At 43.5% G+C, this 20,830-nt stretch overlaps 1 protein-coding gene across 5 annotated transcripts; it reads right to left on the minus strand.

The window, feature by feature from the left end:
* Positions 1-3,653: 3,653 nt before the first annotated feature.
* LOC125513315 (transcription factor MYB3R-2-like) lies at positions 3,654-8,585 on the minus strand. Of its 5 annotated transcripts, none has more exons than XM_048678401.1 (8): positions 8,380-8,585; positions 8,223-8,300; positions 7,342-7,396; positions 6,726-6,783; positions 5,779-5,877; positions 5,567-5,666; positions 4,718-4,846; positions 3,654-4,582 (listed from the first exon to the last, which is right to left on the minus strand). In XM_048678401.1, the coding sequence occupies exons 2-8, from the start codon at positions 8,255-8,257 to the stop codon at positions 3,871-3,873; spliced, it is 1,188 nt and encodes a 395-aa protein (XP_048534358.1). In that variant the 5' UTR covers positions 8,258-8,300; positions 8,380-8,585; the 3' UTR covers positions 3,654-3,870. The 5 variants fall into 5 exon arrangements, with proteins under 5 accessions (XP_048534358.1, XP_048534354.1, XP_048534356.1 ...); XM_048678397.1 differs by having other exon boundaries at positions 5,779-5,883; XM_048678399.1 differs by having other exon boundaries at positions 5,779-5,883; positions 8,223-8,294; positions 8,407-8,579.
* Between the last annotated feature and the right edge of the window lie 12,245 nt (positions 8,586-20,830).

A 20,830-nucleotide genomic window follows, 5' to 3' on the forward strand; every position in this document is an offset into this window, starting at 1 on the left:
TGTGGGAAGAATGCTTGCCTCATATTGAATTTGCTTATAATCATTCATTGCATTCTACTATTAAGATGTGCCCTTTTGAAATTGTGTATGGTTTCCTACCTCGTGCACCTATTGATTTGTTGGCTCCTCCATCTTCGGAGAAGGTTAATTCTGATGCTAAAGAACGTGCTGAATTGATTTCAAAAATGCATGAGTTCACTAAGGAAAACATTGAGCGTATGAATGTTAAATATAAACTTGCTGGAGATAAGGGTAGAAAACATGCTGTGTTTGCACCTGGAGATCTTGTTTGGTTACATTTGCGTAAGGATAGATATCCTAATTTGCGCAAATAAAAGCTAATGCCACGTGTTGATGGTCCTTTTAAGGTGTTAGAGAAAATAAACGATAATGCATATAAACTTGAGCTGCCTGCAGATTTTGGGGTTAGTCCCACTTTTAACATTGCAGATTTGAAGTCTTATTTAGGTGAGGAAGATGAGCTTTCGTCGAGGACGACTTCATTTCAAGAAGGAGAGGATGATGAGGACATCAATACCATTGTTACACCCACAACCCCTACTGATATACATATTGGACCAATTACTAGAGCTCACGCGCGCTAATTAAATTATCAGGTACTTTTGTTTCTTGATAATGATTTTAATGTTCATGAGAATATGATGCTGTCTAAATTGGATACATTTGTTTTGCTTACAAATGAAGGGCCTGGCATGGATAAGAGGGATGAACACTAAAGTAAGACCAAGCATGGAGATGATGGCATGCGCAAAGGGAATAAGAACGAAGTTACAAGTGATGATTTCAGGAATTTGAAGCCACCATAAGGAGTGCATGAAGCCTTGGACGAAATATACAAGATGCCACTTATAAATTTCATCCAGAGGCTATTCTAGGTGCTGCGTCACCTTATTAGTGGGCCATGCCCATGTAATTTCGAAATACTTAAGTATAGGCTGTTTTTAGAGTCCGTATGTGTGGGGAAACAAGAGTTAGGGTTGGTTTCAGACCCCTCCTCCAAGGGCCATGAAATTCCCCCTCTTCCTCCATATATACAGCCCTTAGGGCTTCATTTAGACTTTGGGTTTTGTTTAGATTAAAAGTTCGCCATAGCTACAACTCCGCGTACTTTGTTTGTGTTCAACGACCAGACAAAGGCGTCACAGAACCCCACCTTTATTAATAAAGCTTTTCTTTTATATTCGCAATATCCAGATTGCAATCTTAATTTCTTGCTTGCCTTCATTTGCTCGTAGGAAACAGACCCTCGTGGTCAAGTTTATCGTGCTCCGGCATGGTCAATAACCCCTTGAAAGTTGGTTTAGCGATTGCTAAGACGCGACGTCTCGCACGTTTGTAGTCGAATTGTCAAGGTCAACTCCCACAGAAAACGACATCCACCATCTCATCGAAACATCGGGACACCTTCACCTCTATCACCTCTTTTATAGGCGGGCTCGAGCTGGGAGCTGACCCCTCGGCGAGTAATCGCCGTCCTTCTCCGCCAATCCATGAAGACCGGGCCCCTGCCTTGGCGCTCTCTCGCACCACGCGCCTCTGTTACCTACCCCACTCAATGCATGTAGCATACATGGCTAAGGATAAGATCGTTATGAGAAGAGTGAATTGGCAGTTACTCGCCCGTCCGTTAAAGTCATTTATGGGCCATTACAAAAGTGACCCCATTACAATTGGCATTACATGACGCATGGGAGAACCAAAAACTGACCTGAGCATAGGTTAATGAAGAAGCAAAGAAGATCTCAAAGGACAAGCAACTACTACCCTCTTACCTGTGCATTGGATATGGCCTACCGCGACAACGCCCGGCAGCGCATTTGGACTAGGCCCGGGGGCTCCTGTCGGTGCAACAAACCCTAGGTCTGTTGCCCAGACCGTGCACAGGCCTAAGAGCAAAGTTGCAACATCCAAGACTAGACCAAGCCAAAGAGATCAGCTCTTTGAGGAATCAAATGGCGGATTAAGAAGACCAAGTCAAGTCGAAGGAAGCAAGATATCACCAAGGAAAAGGCTCCCTTGCCGGGCAGGGGAGCCTGGCGAGGACAAGGTTACCAAGAAGACAAACCTCAAGACCGTCCAGGTAGGCCTGTCGGGCTCTACGAAGGCAAACTACCCCGTCAAGGCTCCACCACTCCACCTCACAGCGACGCAAGTCATCGATCGGTGTGATGTCAAGCCACCAAGTGAATAAGTGATTGTTTCTTGCCACATGGCAGCCACTTCCTATGGAAATCACCTCCAAATGACAACCATCCAGAGACGTGTCATGAGGGCAGGAGAGAAGGTGGCCGAACAGCCCGACAAGACTTGCCGGGCAGGCCATGATGTGACAGAAAGCAACACATTTAATGCGCTCTGCCCTGTCTGCAGAGTTATGTATGATAACACTGTTTGCTATCTAATTAGTACACGATGACTGATTTATCATTGGTGTCAAGCCACCAGGTGAATAAGTGGTTGTTTCTTGCCACACGGCAGCCACTTCCTATGGAAATCACCTCCAAACGACACCCGTCCAAAGACGTGTCATGAGGGCAGGAGAGAAGGTGGCCGAACAGCCCGACAAGGCTTGCCGGGCAGGCCATGATGTGACACTAAGCAACGCATTTAATGCGCTCTGCCCTGTCTGCAGAGTTAGGTATGATAGCACTGTTTGCTATCTAATCAGTACACAATGACTGATTTATCATTATGGTGACCCCTTGATCTATAAAAGGAGGCATGTGGCAAACATAGAAAGGATTCAGACTCATGTATTCTCATACGCGCATAGCCGACCTCGCCCCGAGGCAACCCTACCAGGCTAGAGCGTTGCGTTTTCACCACAATCCACCAAAGCAAGAGTAGGGTTTTACATCTCGCGACGACCCGAACCTGGATAAAATTGCCCATGTGATCTCTGTCGTGCTGCGCGACGTTCTCCGCTCTTTGTGCAATATGCTCATCCCCTTGCCGAAATTGCCCGTGTGATCTCTGTCGTGCTGCGCAACGTTCTCCGCTCTTTGTGCAATGTGCTCATCCCCTTGCCGAACCACAAGGGGCTCATGGCCCCATAGTGACCATGGTTTCTCATGACAATGTTGCTCCCCAGGTTTTGATTTTTTTTTCATGTTTTGTCTTAATGTGCATGATACATAAGAATCACTGGCACGGGAATCCATTTTGGCTCTAGGGAGCACATGCTCCATTTTGACTCTAGGGAGCACATGCTCCTGTGTGCCAAAAATGGATTTTACAAATGTAAAAAAAAATGAAGAAAACATGTGTTTATTGCCACACCCAGATGCGCAATCAAATTGCGCACATCCATTTTATAGAATGCCAACATATAAAACCGAACTGCGCAAATCAAACTAAATATCCTTCAAGTCAAAGTTTGTAAACTTCGAGCAAGTTTATAGAATGTCAACATATACAATACCAAATCAGTACCATTAGTCCATTACATTCATCATCAAAAACATTTCCATATTATATATAATAGGTGATGTAGGTATAGATAAAGTTTTCTATAAATTAGTCAAAGTTTGTGAAACTTCACTTTTGCAGAAACCACTTTACACTGTTATGGGACGAAGAGAGTGTCAAGCAATGTACACTATATTATAGGTCGAAGGGAGTATCAAACAAGATGCAGAACAAAAGAACATGGTTACCTGCTTCAAACAAGTGACTATGACATGAACATCATTGTACTTTTTGTTCAGCTAAAGATTTTCGTCTAAATGATACAGGAACTGTCAGTTTACAAGACGATAGCAGTAACAGTGAGTTTAGTTCATCACCTTTTCTGCCAAAAGAGTGAATATATCTGAGGTTGAAATTTTGGTCATTGTCACTTTCCTCATTTTATATTGAGTTACCATCATGTGGAGAACCAGGAGGAAAGATCAACAAGTTATCAAAGTATGACATTTCCATAAGATCTGATATGTCCAACTCTAATGAACATGGATCTGAGGTTCCCGCAGAATGAACATCACTCGGCTGGTAGCTACCAGTTGGTGATAAAACCGGCTTTGCACATTCTGATAGGATTTTTGGCAAAACATCATGGCATCCATTTGATGGAGAGACACCACCAACAGCTGGACTCATTTGTTCCCTTTGCTGTAGAGGCCTTTGAGAATTTACTTCATAACTGGATGACTTGAGTTCCACTGGGCTTGACAATAAATCCAACTTCCTTCTGGTTTTCGCATGCTGCTCAGATCTTGCGATTATGTTTTCAGGGGCTTTGGCTGATGCCACTCTAGCATACATGAAATCTGCACTTTCTCCCCCTAGTACATCAGCATTTTCACCTACTTCTGTGAAGCCTACTTCAGATATGGAAATTCTTGGTACAGCTGACGACATTTCATTTCTCTCAGACGAACCTTCCGTGTCATTCAGAATATCAGAAACTTTAGTCCCCTTCAGAATATCCAAACTCTTATTCTGTGTGCCTGACAGGTTTTCCAGAATGTCTGGAAATTGTTCAAGCAAACCTGACGATAAATATGAATTCAATTTTCTTTTCATAGGACCCCTCCAGTATTCTTTGATTGCACCATTCGTCCTGGATGAACACAATGTAAATAATTCAATCGTACCAACAGCATTTTGAAGAAATGCATCCTGAATTATTATGATGGAAAGAATTAAATGCAACAGCAACATCAATTCAGATTTTTGTTGAAACATCCAACCTTACCTCCCAGGAAAATGTTTGACCATTTCACGCCATTTAGTTCCATAGATTTGATGAGCACGAATCAGTCTCAACTCCTCTTGTTCCGACCACGCCTCCTTGTTTATTGCAGAGTCTATTTTGTATCTCCACCTGTGTTTATTACCATTATGCCCATTGATACTCAAACCTACGGACTTCTAACTGATAACATGAACTAATAAAGTTGCTGGGCATGCCGTCTGACAGAATCTAATAATGTAACAAACCTTCGAGCCCTTATTTATTTTCAAGCGGTGATAGCACAAGTCTTGAGAAAACTGTATAATATGTTAAATTACAATAATTCGATGACTGAAAATTCCTTGCATAATACCATTTTCCCAGTTGGTATGTTGACATAAGATGACATGTTTCTTTCACTGTTTTCCACACAAAAACTGAAGCACAAAGCAGCCTGATGCTGAAGGGTACTTAGCGCAAATCAGAAGTTTGGTACAATCACTTCGATTTCAGAACCAAATTATTAGGGAAAATTGTGAACCAATTTGTGCATATACCCTCGACTAAGCCACAAATTTTGCCACAACCAAGAATCTGGCTTCCTGGCCTTCAAATAGAAATGGTCCAAAATGAGCAGTACACGCAACATGCAAATGTATCAACAGAGGTAGGCTAACAGACAATGAAGCTACTGAAGAATAAACAAGTCACCACTGTGGAGGTGATAGATCGCAGCTTGTGGTAACTAGCAAACATGAGTAACTAATTGATGAATTTTAAGCAGAGTGTAAGTTCTCACTCACATAGAGAGTGAGCAAAGAGTGCCCTGTCTAGAAATTGCACAGGAATCAACCAAACACTTTGTTTTACCTTTGTCGGCATTGCGGTGCACTTCGACCAGGTATAGCATGTGCGACCGTTTGCCAGTTTTTCAGCCCATGTTTGTTGATCATTTGAGCGAGCACCTTATCTTCCTGGAAGGAAAATCAAAATTTGTTTGTCAGCAGGCATTAGGAAGGAAAATAAAGTTCAGAAGGACATCAAGATTCACAGGAAATGATGAAAGTTCTAGCCTAAATAACTTTCCTCTTCTGACCATTTCACTCTGGTGAGGACTTCAGAATTTGTGATACTGCAGCTCTCCTTGAAGGAGTGGCCATCATTCTTGCAAAGTTGTCCTCGAAAGCCTTTTTCGGTAACAGAGAAACGTAATATAAACCAACAATCCTTCCAATTGTGTTCTATGGAGATAACCCAACAGAACCAACAGCAGTACAAATGGTAGTCATAGGTGCAAACAGAAGGAGATAGGCGAATGCATGTGACAGAACAACAATACGATAGGAATGGTGCACCCGTAGTCCCAACCCGATTTGGAATGTGAGCTTATGATCGTCCAATCCATACCCTGCTAGTCAAGGGCATGGAATGAGTCAAAGAAACAAGTCTAATATTAGCTTGGCTGTTTTATCTGTTTTATTTCCTGAAGCATGAAAGGTGTGTGAGTTGACACGCATGACACATGGATACTATTTCTGTGTACAGATAGAACCGTATGACATTGTAAGCAAGGTGCTTCACATGGACAATATATATATATATATATATATATATATATATATATATATATATATATATATATATATATGAGTAATAAATAATCTTTCGTACTATTTACTTAGAAAGCTAGAACTGGTCTGCTAGCCAACAGTTTCTGAAGGAAGGATAGACATGTGGAATAATTGACTGTGTTGCTTAAGCCACGGAGGGCATACATCTATAAGTATATTGGCAACATGGAGTACAAATCAATATAGAAGTGATGCCGGAACATACCTCATACAAATCACTATTGATTCTATTCTATCTCTAACAAACTTGCCATACAAGACATATGAAAGGGGAGGATGCTGTATTCCAAAGTTGTGACAAACATATATGTAGATGGTCAAAATACAACTACCTAAGAATTCGGAATACAGCATCCTCCCCTTTCATAATGAAGTTGCATTGCACTAAAGCATGTTACCTATGTTTCCCAACTCTTCATCGTGGCAATGTTTGGCAGTGTCATGTGGTGTACCACTCTGCATCAATAATCAAAATTTCAAATAGAGCATAGACTGCAACTAAATTAACAAAACTACCAAGAAGCTAACTGACCACTCAAATTGATTGCAATAATGGATTAAAAATAATCTGAATCAAGGTTTATAATGGATTAAGCCAAAGCGAAAAACAGAACTTCTACTTACTACTTCTTATCTTCTATAGTAATATAACATTTTGGTACAGAGATCTCCACTAGACACACTGTTGGTGGGTTAGAAAACAACAATTGGTCGATTACCTCAACCTTCACATTCACCCTAAAAGGCAATAAATATATAGAATTACCAATGTAGAGATAAAGATAAAGTGAGCATAAATTAAGTGTCCCCTCCCTGATGATGGCCCAAAGCAACATCAATTTAATTATATATTTTTTCCTGATGTTAAAGTCTTTGCATGAATTAGAAAACTTGCTTTGAATATCCATGAAGAACAGGCAGCGACAAGGCAATAAAAGTTCATATATCGAAAGATGGAACTTCCAAGAAATCAAGAGCAACGTTATTCAGGGTGTCAGGCTAGCGTGGCATTACCACATTCGCAGAATCCCCATCAGCCTTCCTTGAGTGACTTGTTGAATTGACAGACCTGAAAAGGAGTGAAGCAATAGTCAGCTGACCATTCAGAGCCCCTCTCCCCTCTGATTCACACCAAACCAATTGTTTCCCATGATCTTCAACAAGGCAATCATTCTGCTAAATTCCAGATATAGTTGGCTTGAGGCTGAGAATAAGTAGAGAAGCATCCTGCTATGTAAATTTCCAAGGCCCCGTTTGGAACAAAGGAAAAACATACGAATTTTGAAGGATATGATTCCTACGGGAAATGTTCATTTTGTTTTTGTGCCGTTTGGAATAAAGGAATTGCTATTCTACGTTCCTTTGGAATGGGCTATTGCATAGAATTTTGGTTCCTCTGTTTTACCTATCCCTACGTTTCTTTTTGGGATGGGCTATTCCATACTCCCTCCATCCATGTTAGTTGTCACTCAAATGGATGTATCTAGCGTCTAGATACATCCGTTTGAGCAACAACTAATATGGGACAGAGGGGGTAGAATTTTAGAATTTCGGAATACATGACATCTCTTTGTGTCTACAATATCTATGTTTTTCCTGCTTGACATCCAAACAACAGTTCTAGAGCTATCCTGTGGTTTTAGTTCCTGTAGGAATTCCGGATACATGATATTGGTAAGTTTTTCCTATCCCTGCGTTTTGAGCTTCCAAATGTTTTGGTAAAGTTCAGCTTAAAATTCAACTAAACGGCGCTTAGAGCACAAAGTCAAATGCTCCCCCGAAAGGAGGCATCTGATCTGTCCCCAGCCAAGCTTCTCCAATCCAAATCAAGGCAAGCTAAGTGCCAACAGAGATGCAGAAATCGTAGTAACACGGGGCGGAGATTACAAACTCACCGCTCCCTCGGCATCAAATCTCCGATCCGTGACATGGCTGGGAAGAACCCCCGAGTCCGCCAGAAGCATCGGCTGAAGCTGGAACGACAGACACACTAATCATTCGGGAATCTGACGGGAATGCACACATAAAAGGGAAACTCAGCGGTGGACTAACGCGGTTGCTGCAGGATTCAGGCCTGACCTGCGGAGCTCCCCGCGATGGAGGATCCTGATGAGAGGACCGAGCAAGAAGAGATGCGTCGGGTGGGAGTGGGACGCACGCTGTCGCTGGCGACGAGCACGAGGAGAAAGAAGAGCCAGGTGGTGGTGGACGGGATCGGAAGAAAGCCATGGACGTTGTTTTGCAACCGCGGTGAGTCAATGACCGCAGTGGGCCGTATATGGGCTGTTTCTATGTGAGCATTTCTGGTTCTTTACAAAATGATGAAAATAAACCCTCAAAAATATAAAATGATGAAAACAAATTTCTTTTCCCTCAAAGAAAAAAATCCACTAAGAGCAACTCCAATTGGGCGATCATTTCGTCCGCGGCCGTCTATTTGGGTCGGCGCGGACAAAAAAGCCGGCCCAACGCGCCGACCCAAATGGACGCGCGTCCGCTTTCGTCCGCCTGCCGACCCATTCCCGGCCCATTTTTGAGGCTGATTTGCGTCAGCACGGACACAAGACAGACGCGCGCGCTCGCCCTCTTTCCTCACCGGGCTCGCTGGTCGGTGGCACATTGGATTCACACACTCGCCCGCCTGCTACGTCGCCGATGCCGCCGGCCATTTTTTCAGATTAAAATGGATACATAGATAGTTCTAGCGTACACAGATAAAAGAAAAAGACCACTACTCGTCGCTTTCTGACTCCGACTCGGTAATGTCCTCCTCCGACGTTTGAAGGTAGGCGTCAGCAAGCTGCTCGTCTTCAAAGTACCAACCCGATGTTTCTTGTAGCTCCAGTTTCAATTGAGTTGCCTGCTTCCGCGAACGCTTGTCCTCCCGATAGGCGGCTCGCTCCCTCTTCCTCGCGTCCCTCTCCGATCTCAATTGCTTATAGAACTGGCGCTCGTCGACGATGTCCTGCGGGTAGCCTCCTCGCCACAGCACCAAGGCTTCCACGTCTTTCTCTGCGATGGCGAGGCGACGCTGCCGCCTCCGATGGACACGACGATCCTCGTCGGTGAAAAGCCGCGGGAGAGGCGCCAGATCCTGCGCCCGCTGGCTCGACACGTTGGGAAAATTCATATCCCGACGAGGCCTCAGGAGGCGTCACGCCGCCGCGTCGTGCGCGCGGGCCGCCTCCTCTGCGGTGTCGAAGGTGCCAAGGACGAGACGTTTCTCGCGAAACCAGATCTCGGCGGAGAAGGCGCCGGAGCGGCGCTCGCGGACTCCGCGAAAATCCGAAGCGTGTAGGCGGCAGATCGACATGGTGGCGCAGAGGTGGCGAGAGTGGGCGGCCGACAGAGTGGAGGGAGCGCCTTCTTTTATAGCGAGCGTCGGCCGCGGCGCGCGCGCTGGAGCGCCAAAACCAGCGCGCGCGAACCTTTCCCGCATGCTGGAGCATCAAAATCAGGGCGACGGCACGATGTTAAGCGCGCGCGGTCATGAAAATGGGTCAGCCCGTTGGGCGCACTGCCGACCCAAAACTAAAAGAGAGCGGACGGCGGGCGGGCGGCCGACCCAAACGGACAAAAAACGGACAAAAACGCCGTCCGTTTGGGTCGGCCCGTTGGAGTTGCTCTAAAGAAACTCTAAAAACAAGTTAAATTTATGTGGATTGCTACGGGTTTCAACACATATAAGTTGTGGGTGATAATATAAATAAGGTCAATGGAACCCATGTTTTGCTATAAGCAACAACATAAACTAGATGACTTTGTGATTTCCTTTCGATGACATAAGACTACAGCCCAGATATTAAGTGAAATAATAGAATCTGCAACCAAGAACATAAGCAACGTCATGAGCAGCATGTCAAACAGAAAGTAGGAAGTTAAGTGAATTAGTTTAGAGAGACAACTAAATTGAACTAAGAGATGATTCTACGAAGTTAAGTAAACTATTTGAAACATAAAATGAAAGCTAATTGAACTATTTCAAAAAACTAATTACAACTACCTACAATTGATTGCGTTTGTATATCTACAAACGACACGGTCTCACCGGCGAGAACAACCCAATGCCCGGGATCATAAACGCCGAGTCAATAGAAAGGCCGTACCCCCTACGGTACATGACCTAAAATGATAAAACTTCCTACTCGGAATAAAAGAGACGACTTGAAACCATCTGCTTTCCCATTTCAGACATGTCAGCATCCCCATCTACAACCTAGAAGTTAAGTGAACTCTTTGAAACATAAAATAAAAGTTAAATAAACTAATTAAAGAAATGAATAGCAGTCATTGGCACGAGGACACCTCTCATAGATGGTATGTAAGTGATTATGTTTGTATTGCGTTTGTATCTGCCTAGCATATTATTTACCAACGATAGAAGTCCATCTCCTTCTTTCCCCAGCCATAGAAACATAGTACATGGTCATAGAAGGGCTGAGCACACCCCACAACACATGAACCTGGCCAGATGGGTTGTATTGGGATATGTGTTGGATTCTCCTCGTCGTGTTTACCAGGATCGGTTGTGTTGGCATGTCTTCTTGCCATTGGGGCGCTACTACCTGGATGATGGCGTGTATGACACACCTGCTCGTTGAATTCTTCTCTGCCATAATAAACATTTGACCATTTCGCCACGGCTTCTTGTGGTGTCGGCTCGTTTCACGCCCGGTAAATGCGATTGATTTGTTGTTGAACTGTAGCTAGATCGAAGAAAGACCACAAGTCTGATAGTCCACACAGTACATCATCCAGTTAAGCCCTTGTCTGTTCATTGATACCATGCGTCAGGAGCTAGGCCAGGCACGCTGTGATGTCGAACATGATACCCAAACTTGTGTCTGGCCCTGTTTACTTGATGATCACATGTGTAGTTCTGTGGTGCCATCGAGTCGTCTGGAGAATCATTCCTTTTCAACTCTAGATTGTAGGTCGCTTCTTGTGGCCATCCTCACACGTTGTGTACGTCTCACTCTGGGCGCTCGGGTAATTCAGTTTTATCGGTTCGGGTAATTCGGTTTACGGGTAATTCGCTTAGTTTAAAATAAAAACCAAATTTTAATCTGCCCGTTCCCAAATTACCCAAAAAATTTGGTTTGCGTAGTTCGGGTACCCAAAAACCGAAATATTCAGAACAATGTACTACAGCAAATTCAGGTAGTTTTGAAATTCAGAGTAGAGCACAACCAACATATTTGCTAGTAACATGACAATATAGTGCATGTACAGCCTGACAATCACAGTAGCAAAAATTCAGATGTCTCTTTGTTAAACATACACACACATCACAACATCACATGTCTCCTTGTCGAACATACAGACACATCACAATATAAGTCATCACCCCATACACATACATCCTCGCCTCCTTGAACATTTGCATCAATAATTCAGGACTAAGTGAAAGTGATCTGGAGACGGGAAATGGGGAGTGGCTGAGAGGATTTACGTTGTTGGCTTGCTGATGCTGTCGTTGAATCCGATCCGCCGGCTCTAGCAAGGCAACAACCACCGGCGCGTCTCCTTTCCTCCAGCTCTAGGCTCCAGCAACCGGCATCATTGCCGCATGCAGCGAGGCAAGAGGCGGAGAGTAGCAGTGTCCCGCATCATGAGCAGAGAGGCGAGAGGTTGAGAGTAGCGGCGCAGGCGCCACAGGCCACCACTGCAGCTAGGGTTAGGGAGAGAAGCAGAGAGGCGAGAGGGAGCGAAGAAAGGGAATGAGGGAGTATGGCATGTTACGAGCGGCGAGGCCGCGAGTCTTTCTCTAGGTTGTGAACCGCTGGTTGGGCCTGGACCTGGATTTAGCTGGGCCACACAGACACAACATGGACATAGAGTTATGTAGATCAGTTAGTACAGATTTTTTGGGATTTTAACACTGATAACCGAACCCTGACGTGATGACCGAACTGTCTGAAAAACAAACCTATACTGAAGACCGATACCTAAATTAGCCGACAATTAGGTTAATTCGGTTATGTCGGAAAGGCAGTTCCCTTCTATATTTTCCTTGACAATGACCATCACCCTAACTTTTTTGCCGACACATGAGCCAGTTGCATGAATAAGTGAACAGACTCTAAGACTTGATAGACGGGTGAACACATATAAACGGTGTATATACGTGGTGTTTCATTGCCACACGGCCGACCATCTATATGCATGTCAAACATGTTCATTGAGCCGGCTCTACCACCAGGGAGAACATTAAGAACATGTGTGGTCGGACGAAGGGAATCAAAGCCATGTGGTTTCGCATGCATCACCGGTAGACTCGCCCTTTAACCGGCCACGACTATTTTCCTCGTGCCTCTACATCTTCCTTCTAGATGACACCTGCCCTAACCTATAAATGTAGCGTCCGATGCGACACATCCTTGATCCACAACCGTACGCCTTTTCGATCCACTCTCCGCCTCTTCACCAAAATTGTTTCCAGTGCATTGCTTGCAAGTGATTATATTTGTATTGTATTGCGTTTGTAAGTGCCTTGCATATATAATAATGACAAACAACAACTATCGTTGTAACATCTCAAATTTTTAATTTGGAAAGTTTTACAATATTAGTTAAGCATCTAAGCATTTTGAATGAATTGAGGGGACATTTGAAATTTCCAAAGGCACTTTGGTTTCATTTTGGAATATTGAGTTCAATTCAAATTGGCATTTGAAATTCCAATTAGAAATTTCCTGACAAATACTTTGATCAAAGAGTATGAGAGGGGGTAACATGACACCCCGAAAGTCGGAAGAAAAATAATGCCAAAAGAATTTGAATTCAAATTTGGGTTTTATTTGGACTTCTCAAAAAATATTCTTTATAAAGTTTGTATTCTGCCTCTAAAAAATATTTCACTATTTAGGAATTATTTTTTGGGTCACTTTGATATATATATACACACACACACACATATTGTCTATATAAAAGTATTTTTATTTTTATTTATTTCTTTATTTTCTTTTCTGTCAAAATTCAAAAAAAAACATGCCAGCGCCAGGGCCGGAGCTAGCCAGCCAGCCCAGCCGCAACTAGCAACTTCCCACCACCACCACAACGGTCTGCCCCGCACTGAAGCCACTCCGGCTCGGCCACCCGACCACTCACCCGCACCCGCCTCCTCTCTTTCTTACACCGACAAGTGGCCCCCGCTTTCTTTCCTAACCCCTCGCCCACGACATATCAAACCGGAGCACGTTCGACGCGCCGCCCGCTCTGATCTACCCGGGATCACGCACCGCATGGACCCCCTCCCCAAGAATCATGCCCTATATATTCCCTCACCCCTTCTCTCTCGAACCCCCTTAGACCCGACGCAAAAACCCTCCACGTAGCTCGCTCTTGCCGTTCGGATCTTGCCGCCCGCCACCGTTGTCGTTGTTGTTTCCGACGCCAGTGAGCCGCCTTGGAACCCCTTCCTCTGCACCTCGGCTTCCCTCCTCATTGCGCACCTGTTTGACATCATCTGTCCGCCTAGGAATCACTCGAGCCGCCACGTCGAAGATCGTCGTCCGCCACCGGAGCCGCAGAGCAACAAAGCTCTACACGTTGATGTCCGCCCATTCCCGTCATCCTCAACCATCTCCAGACCACCCCTGACCTTGCCTTGCTCGGCTGCTTCCAACCGACACCTCTGTCGTCTCCCTCGACCACCGGAGCAACCCGACGACCATGCTCGGGCCAACCTCGCCGTCGACCACTGTTGTAAGCCGCCGGTCCTTCCCCACCGGTAGATCTGTAATCCATGTTCTAGATTAGATCGGTGAACAATTAGTTTTTTTTATTTAGATCGATTTAGTTTTATGGTTTAGATCGAACCGGCCTGATCAGTTTTCTGTTATTTAAACGTACATGCACGTTTTAGTTAAATCTCGGCCAAGCGCTATTTTGCTTATGTTGCACACCCCTCTAGCCCAATGACAGCCCGCCACATAGCTCGTGCCCGATTTTTTTAGTTTATTTTCGTTTATGTTCTAAAAAAATAGAAAAGCTTCAATCTTAGAAAATTCATATCTCCTAGGATATTTAATATTTTAATTCGATTCTTTTTGCATTAGATCCATATTTTTATGAAGCTTCTGTAGATATCAAGGTTGACTAGATTTGAAAGTTTGAATTTGGATTTACATGAAATTTGTTCAAAACACGAGATTGGCAATAACTTAAGCTAAGAATAATATTTTTGGGTGATTCTTTTTGCTACTGGTTCTATGTGAGATTGTTTATTAGTAGGCATAAATTGGTGAATTTTAGAATTATTTAAAATTAGTTTTTCACAAAATAGTATTGTTTTAGTATTTTATAGCTTTTGTGCTATTTCTTTTTAACTTGAAGTGCTTTAAATTGTTTTCCTTTGTTCTTTTTGACATATTCATATTAGTTTCTGTATAGTTAACAGTAGCAATTTTATTTGAAGTAAAAAATTATTTTTAGTAGTTTATTTCTTGTTACTAGGAAAATTGTTTTGAGCATAATAGGAGTTTTATAAGAGGTTTTAATGTGATTCTTTTTGCATAACATTTCTTTGTTGTTTTCCTTTCTGTTATTTAGCAAAAACTTTTTTTGTTCTATTAAAAGTTTATTAGTGGCAGAAAATTTAGTAGTGGCTTGTTTCATTTGTAGTTAAGCTTTGCATTGAGTTGTGTTGTTTTCTTTGGTTTAGTTTTGGTTTTCATTGTGTGTTATGTTGATTGTTTATTAACTAAGTTTTACTTGCTGTTATGTTATTATTTTTGTGTGATGGTATGATTATTTGTGTCTTGTTTGTTTCGATAGATTACCTAGAGTGTGAGGCTTGTTACTGCAAGTCCTTAGAGTTCAAAGATCGTCGCAAAGGCAAGTCATTTGATCATGAAAATTATTACCTATGTTTTATTGCATTAGTTGATATCCTCCCCACCATGCATGCAAGTAGGTGAATTAAGTTATGTTCTTGAGTAGTATCATGTGGTAGGATGAACCCAAAATCCCCATGTTACCAATGCCCGAGACGTTATAGTTATTTTTCTATGCTTCGTAGATGGGATTGGTTGAGTGAGTTACATGGGAGTTGTGAGAGTCAAGATGATGACAAACCCAAGACTTCAAGATGCTCAAGACGGACTTCAATTCACTACCGGGTGGAGGACAGATGGACGGGCACCCTGGAGTACCCAGTGGTTGACCGAGGGATGCATGGAGAAGCACCATGACATCTTGCGGAAAGCTTCACCCAGCCACGAAGAGACAAATGGATATACCTTGACTGGAAGCTTACTTGTGCAGCCGCAAGTCACTATGGCCTCTGGCTGGGTCGACCCTAGGTGTGACTCTGGACGGACAGTGCCAGTAGATGTAGAAGAATGACAAGAAATGGATGGGCACCGATAGTGGCCCAAAGGAACTCTATGGAAGACCTTGTTTCATTCATCCCATCTTCAAACAACATGCATTGCGATGACATAAAGGAGGGAATGATTCTTACGGGTAAAGTGCATAAGACTCTATAGAGTGAAAATCTAATAGATTAGTCGTGTCCCAGGTTACGGACACCTGAGCCTCTGGAATTGGATTTATTAGGAAATCTCAACACCAAACATAACTAAGTAATTGTTGGGTTATTAATGATTTCGGTATAAGACATTGGTTGGTGGAACCATCTCAATAATAACAAATATTTTGTAGTTATTCAAAGCAAGCCCTTTTGTTGTAGCAAAAAATTGCTTTTTGCAAAAACTTAAACTTAGAGCCCCACAGCCAAAATTGCATATAGTGATAACATTTATTTATTGTTCTCCCTCTATGACTTGTCAGCATATTCAAAATGCTGACTTACACGGCTGCAATGTCTTATGTTGCAGAGGATTATTCCGAACAGGAGTGAGGATACGATCCACGCTCGGTGATTGCCCTTTGGAGTCGGATGGGCTCGCCTATCGTCTACGCTTCCGCATTAGTTTTTCTCATGAGTTGGCCTTCGGCCGAATTTATTCTGATGTAATAAAGACTATATGAGATTCGTGTAATAAATTAGGTGTGATTGAACTTTGATATTTACATCAATGTACTGTGTGTGCCAGCATGATCTTGGGATGGTACAAATACACAGAGACTTGGCCGTTTTCGGGTCGGGTCGTTACAGAGATGGTATTCGGAGAACACGCTAACTGTAGGACGTAACCCCTAGGATAGGAAAGCCATAGGAAGAAATTATTTTATTTTATGTCTTTATTTTTTCCGTAATTCTCCCCTGTTCATTTCCGACTTCCCTCCGATTTCAGTCTTCTAGATGGCTGATACGTCTCCGTCGTATCTACTTTTCCAAACACTTTTGCCCTTGTTTTGGACTCTAACTTGTATGATTTGAATGGAACTAACCCGGACTGACGTTGTTTTCAGCAGAATTGCCATGATGTTGTTTTATGTGCAGAAAACAAAAGTTCTCGGAATGACCTAAAACTCCACGAAGTATCTTACAATAAATAATAAAAAATCATCGCCAAAGATGAAGACCAGGGGGCCACACCCTTGCCACGAGGGTGGGGGACGCCCCCCCTAGGGCACCCCCTACCTCGTGGGCCCCCTGGAGACCTCACGACTCCAACTCCAACTCTATATAACTGCTTTCGGGGAGAAAAAATAGGAGAGAAGAAATCATCGCGTTTTACGATACGGAGCCGCCGCCAAGCCCTAAAACCTCTCGGGAGGGCTGATCTGGAGTCCGTTCGGGGCTCCGGAGAGGGGGATTCGTCGCCGTCGTCATCATCAACCATCCTCCATCACCAATTTCATGATGCTCACCGCCGTGCGTGAGTAATTCCATCGTAGGCTTGCTGGACGGTGATGGGTTGGATGAGATTTATCATGTAATCGAGTTAGTTTTGTTAGGGTTTGATCCCTAGTATCCACTATCTTCTGAGATTGGTGTTGCTATGACTTTGCTATGCTTAATGCTTGTCACTAGGGCCCGAGTGCCATGATTTCAGATCTGAACGTATTATGTTTTCATCAATATATGAAAGTTCTAGATCCTATCTTGCAAGTCTATAGTCACCTATTATGTGTTATGATCCGTTAACCCCGAAGTGACAATAATCGGGATACTTACCGGTGATGACCGTAGTTTGAGGAGTTCATGTATTCACTATGTGCTAATGCTTTGTTACGGTTCTCTATTAAAAGGAGGCCTTAATATCCCTTAGTTTCCATTAGGACCCCGCTGCCACGGGAGGGTAGGACAAAAGATGTCATGCAAGTTCTTTTCCATAAGCACGCATGACTATATTCGGAATACATGCCTACATTACATTGACGAATTGGAGCTAGTTCTGTGTCACCCTATGTTATGATTGTTACATGATGAACCGCATCCGACATAATTATCCATCATTGATCCGATGCCTATGAGTTTTCCATATACTGGTTTACGCTTATTTACTTTCCCGTTGCTATTGTTACAATCACTACAAAATACCAAAAACATTACTTTGCTTTCGTTACTCTTCTGTTACCGTTACCATCACTATCATATTACTTTGCTACTAAACACTTTGCTGTAGATATTAAGTTTCCAGGTGTGATTGAATTGACAACTCAGCTGCTAATACTTGAGAATATTCTTTGGCTCCCCTTGTGTCGAATCAATAAATTTGGGTTGAATACTCTACCCTCGAAAGCTGTTGCGGTCCCCTATACTTGTGGGTTATCAATGGTCACCGAGTTCATCCTAGTCCTGCTGCCGGAGTTTTGCCAGCCGGATAAGACGATGCCTTTCGGCAAGCAATTGGTTCAGATCATTAGGAAATTGAAGATTGCTCTTCCCTCCATAACCAGAACTCCTACCAATGCACTTCTGACGAACACTTGCTATAGGATTGTGGAGCACATTCCAGGGAGGACTTTCAAAAGCTTCTCAAAGCCCATTGATTTCTAGTTTACCTCCCCTACTTGGATCCTCGAGAGGGACATGGTTATTCATCATGCACTTGGACACATCCGGGAGGAGTACAGGGTCGAGCTCGATGGATCAGACCTTGCCATGATCTCCCGCAGAACTGCAAATGGGGAGATCGTGTGCACCGTGGATGACGACTCCATTCTCTCATGTCCAAGACCTGGAGACTCACATTAGGACTCTAGAGGTTCAGACTCGCAGAAGCTCGAAGATGTTCAGGAAGCTGCTGTTCTGTGAACTAGAATTGAAGGATAAAGCACGATAGGACCATGATGAGCATGAAGAAGAAGTCAAGGACCTTCTGGATAGAATCCAGAACTTGAAGACTTATATTGCCATGATGGAGGAGAAGATGGACCTGGGAGAAGACCTTTACCCGAATGGTGACGATGGACCCTTGGTGAGCAATGATGAGGACTAAGAGGAGAGCTCCACTGAAGGACGCACCAAGAGGAGACGCACCACCGAAGCACGCACCACCGAAAGATGCACCGCTGGAGGATATCTAAGGAGGACACTTAGTCATGACCGCCATGTTATTTTTATTTTATTGTTGATCGATTAGGCCGTTGTTTTTTATTTGTCATAAGACTTGTATCCCAAGTTTGAACTATGATTGAGTTGAATAAATGAATGATTGGTGTGATAATGATTGTTGCATGCATATGGGTAGTGTCATTTTTTCTTTAGACCCTTGTTATATTCTAATTTCTCATCCACTCCAAAACGTTACCCCAGATGCCTCCGAGACGTGACCCCGAATTCAACTTCCCACCGGAGCTCACCCAGCTGATCCAGCAGCAGAATGCCTTGATGCAGATGCTCATCCAGAACCAAGGCAACAAGGACAACAACAACAACAACAACAACAATAGACCGCCACCACCCCTGTCATCAACCTAACCCGTTTCTTAAGGTTGAATCCATCGATGTTCTCTAGTATCACCGAGCTGATTGTTGCTGATGATTGGCTTCACAAGATCAGAAGGGAGCTAGTAATTGTTGGATGCACGGATGCGGAGAAGGTGGGCTTTGCCGCACATTAGCTTGATGGACCCGCAACCTCTTGGTGGGAAAATTAGACCACCACCTATCCCATTGCCACAGTTACATGGGATCAGTTTCAGCAGGCCTTCCGCACCGCTCATGTCTCAGCTGGAGCAATGAGTTTGAAGAAGCGCGAGTTCCGCAACTTACGCTAGGGGAATCATACTGTGGGGTAGTACATGGACAAGTTGAGTTAGTTAGCTCGCTATACCCCAGATGATGTGGCCATAGATGCCGCAAAGCAGGAGAAATTTCTGGAAGGGCTCAATGATGAACTGGGTATCACTAGTACGCGTCGGTGCTATACAAACGGTTTTTAACCCCTTTCCGCGAGGACATTTGGAACCATCGCCAAGTGTGTGTGGGTGATAGGGGGTCCTTCCACATGACCCAGAAATCATCGGAGATAGGCCCTCCTAGGACACAGGCTGGGGCCGTGTGCGATCGGGCGAGGCATCGAACCCCAATCATTTCCGTTCGTATGTACATCCCACATGGTGAATCCCAGAAAAACATTTCCGTTCGTATGTATATCACACACAGTCAATCCAGGGAATACGTTTCCTTCTTATGTACATCCCACACAGTCAATCCAGGGAAAATGTTTCTGTTCGTATGTACATCCCACACAGTTTTATGTATACGCTCGTGTGTGAAAGGTGTAACTATCACACACCCTCTGCCTTGGTTAACTATTTGCTTTTATGAACTACATAACACACGATTTGATGTAGAAAACTATGTGGCATTGGGCTATCCATCACAAGCGATTTTACTGCCAGAACCATTTGCAAAGTTCCATGACCGTCTGTTCTCTTTTTATTTTTGCATGTAATTTATTATTTGAATTGGAAATTTTGAAATATGAAACATGCAATTCAAATTCTTAGCACAATGGTTCAACAACAAATCCATAAATAAAATTGCCAGTTCAATATGTTCAGTAATTACAGGATTAGGCAGCAATTAACTATGATGAACCACAATATTTAAAGGCGGTAAAGGTGAAGAGACAAGTGTAAATCATTTTGACTGCCGACGGTGTTGAAGAAGCGGAATGCCCATAATGTGCCTTCCTGCATGTCATAGGCACGAACCACTTTTGTCCAACCCCTTGTGACGATCGCCCGCCCATCCTTCACCGCCTTCAGGAAGACTTCTAGAGCATTATCATGGTAGCATGAATTATATACTTTAACCTTAGTTGCCTCCACTCCGGTCATGTAGTTTGCAAGGTAATCATCAGTAAATAGCTTCAGAAACCACTAAAAAGAGAAAAATATCAGATACTAAGGTCTAATAGAGTAACTTGTTGTGGGCAAGGGGAAAAGGTAACACATTACTTACCGTCCTAAAGTTCATTGTTGTCTTCGACAAAGTGCAAATAAAGAGATTAATTCCAATCACCCGTTTCTTTCGCCTAACAATCTTTCTTAGTTTTCTCACTTGACACTTGTTCATGAATATCTCATTGCCCCATGCGCAAAAGGAATCGAAGTGTGGATCAGTATCGCTCATATA

The sequence above is a fragment of the Triticum urartu genome, chromosome 6, assembly GCF_003073215.2.
Source record: "Triticum urartu cultivar G1812 chromosome 6, Tu2.1, whole genome shotgun sequence".
In the NCBI taxonomy this organism is placed as follows: Eukaryota; Viridiplantae; Streptophyta; class Magnoliopsida; order Poales; family Poaceae; genus Triticum; species Triticum urartu.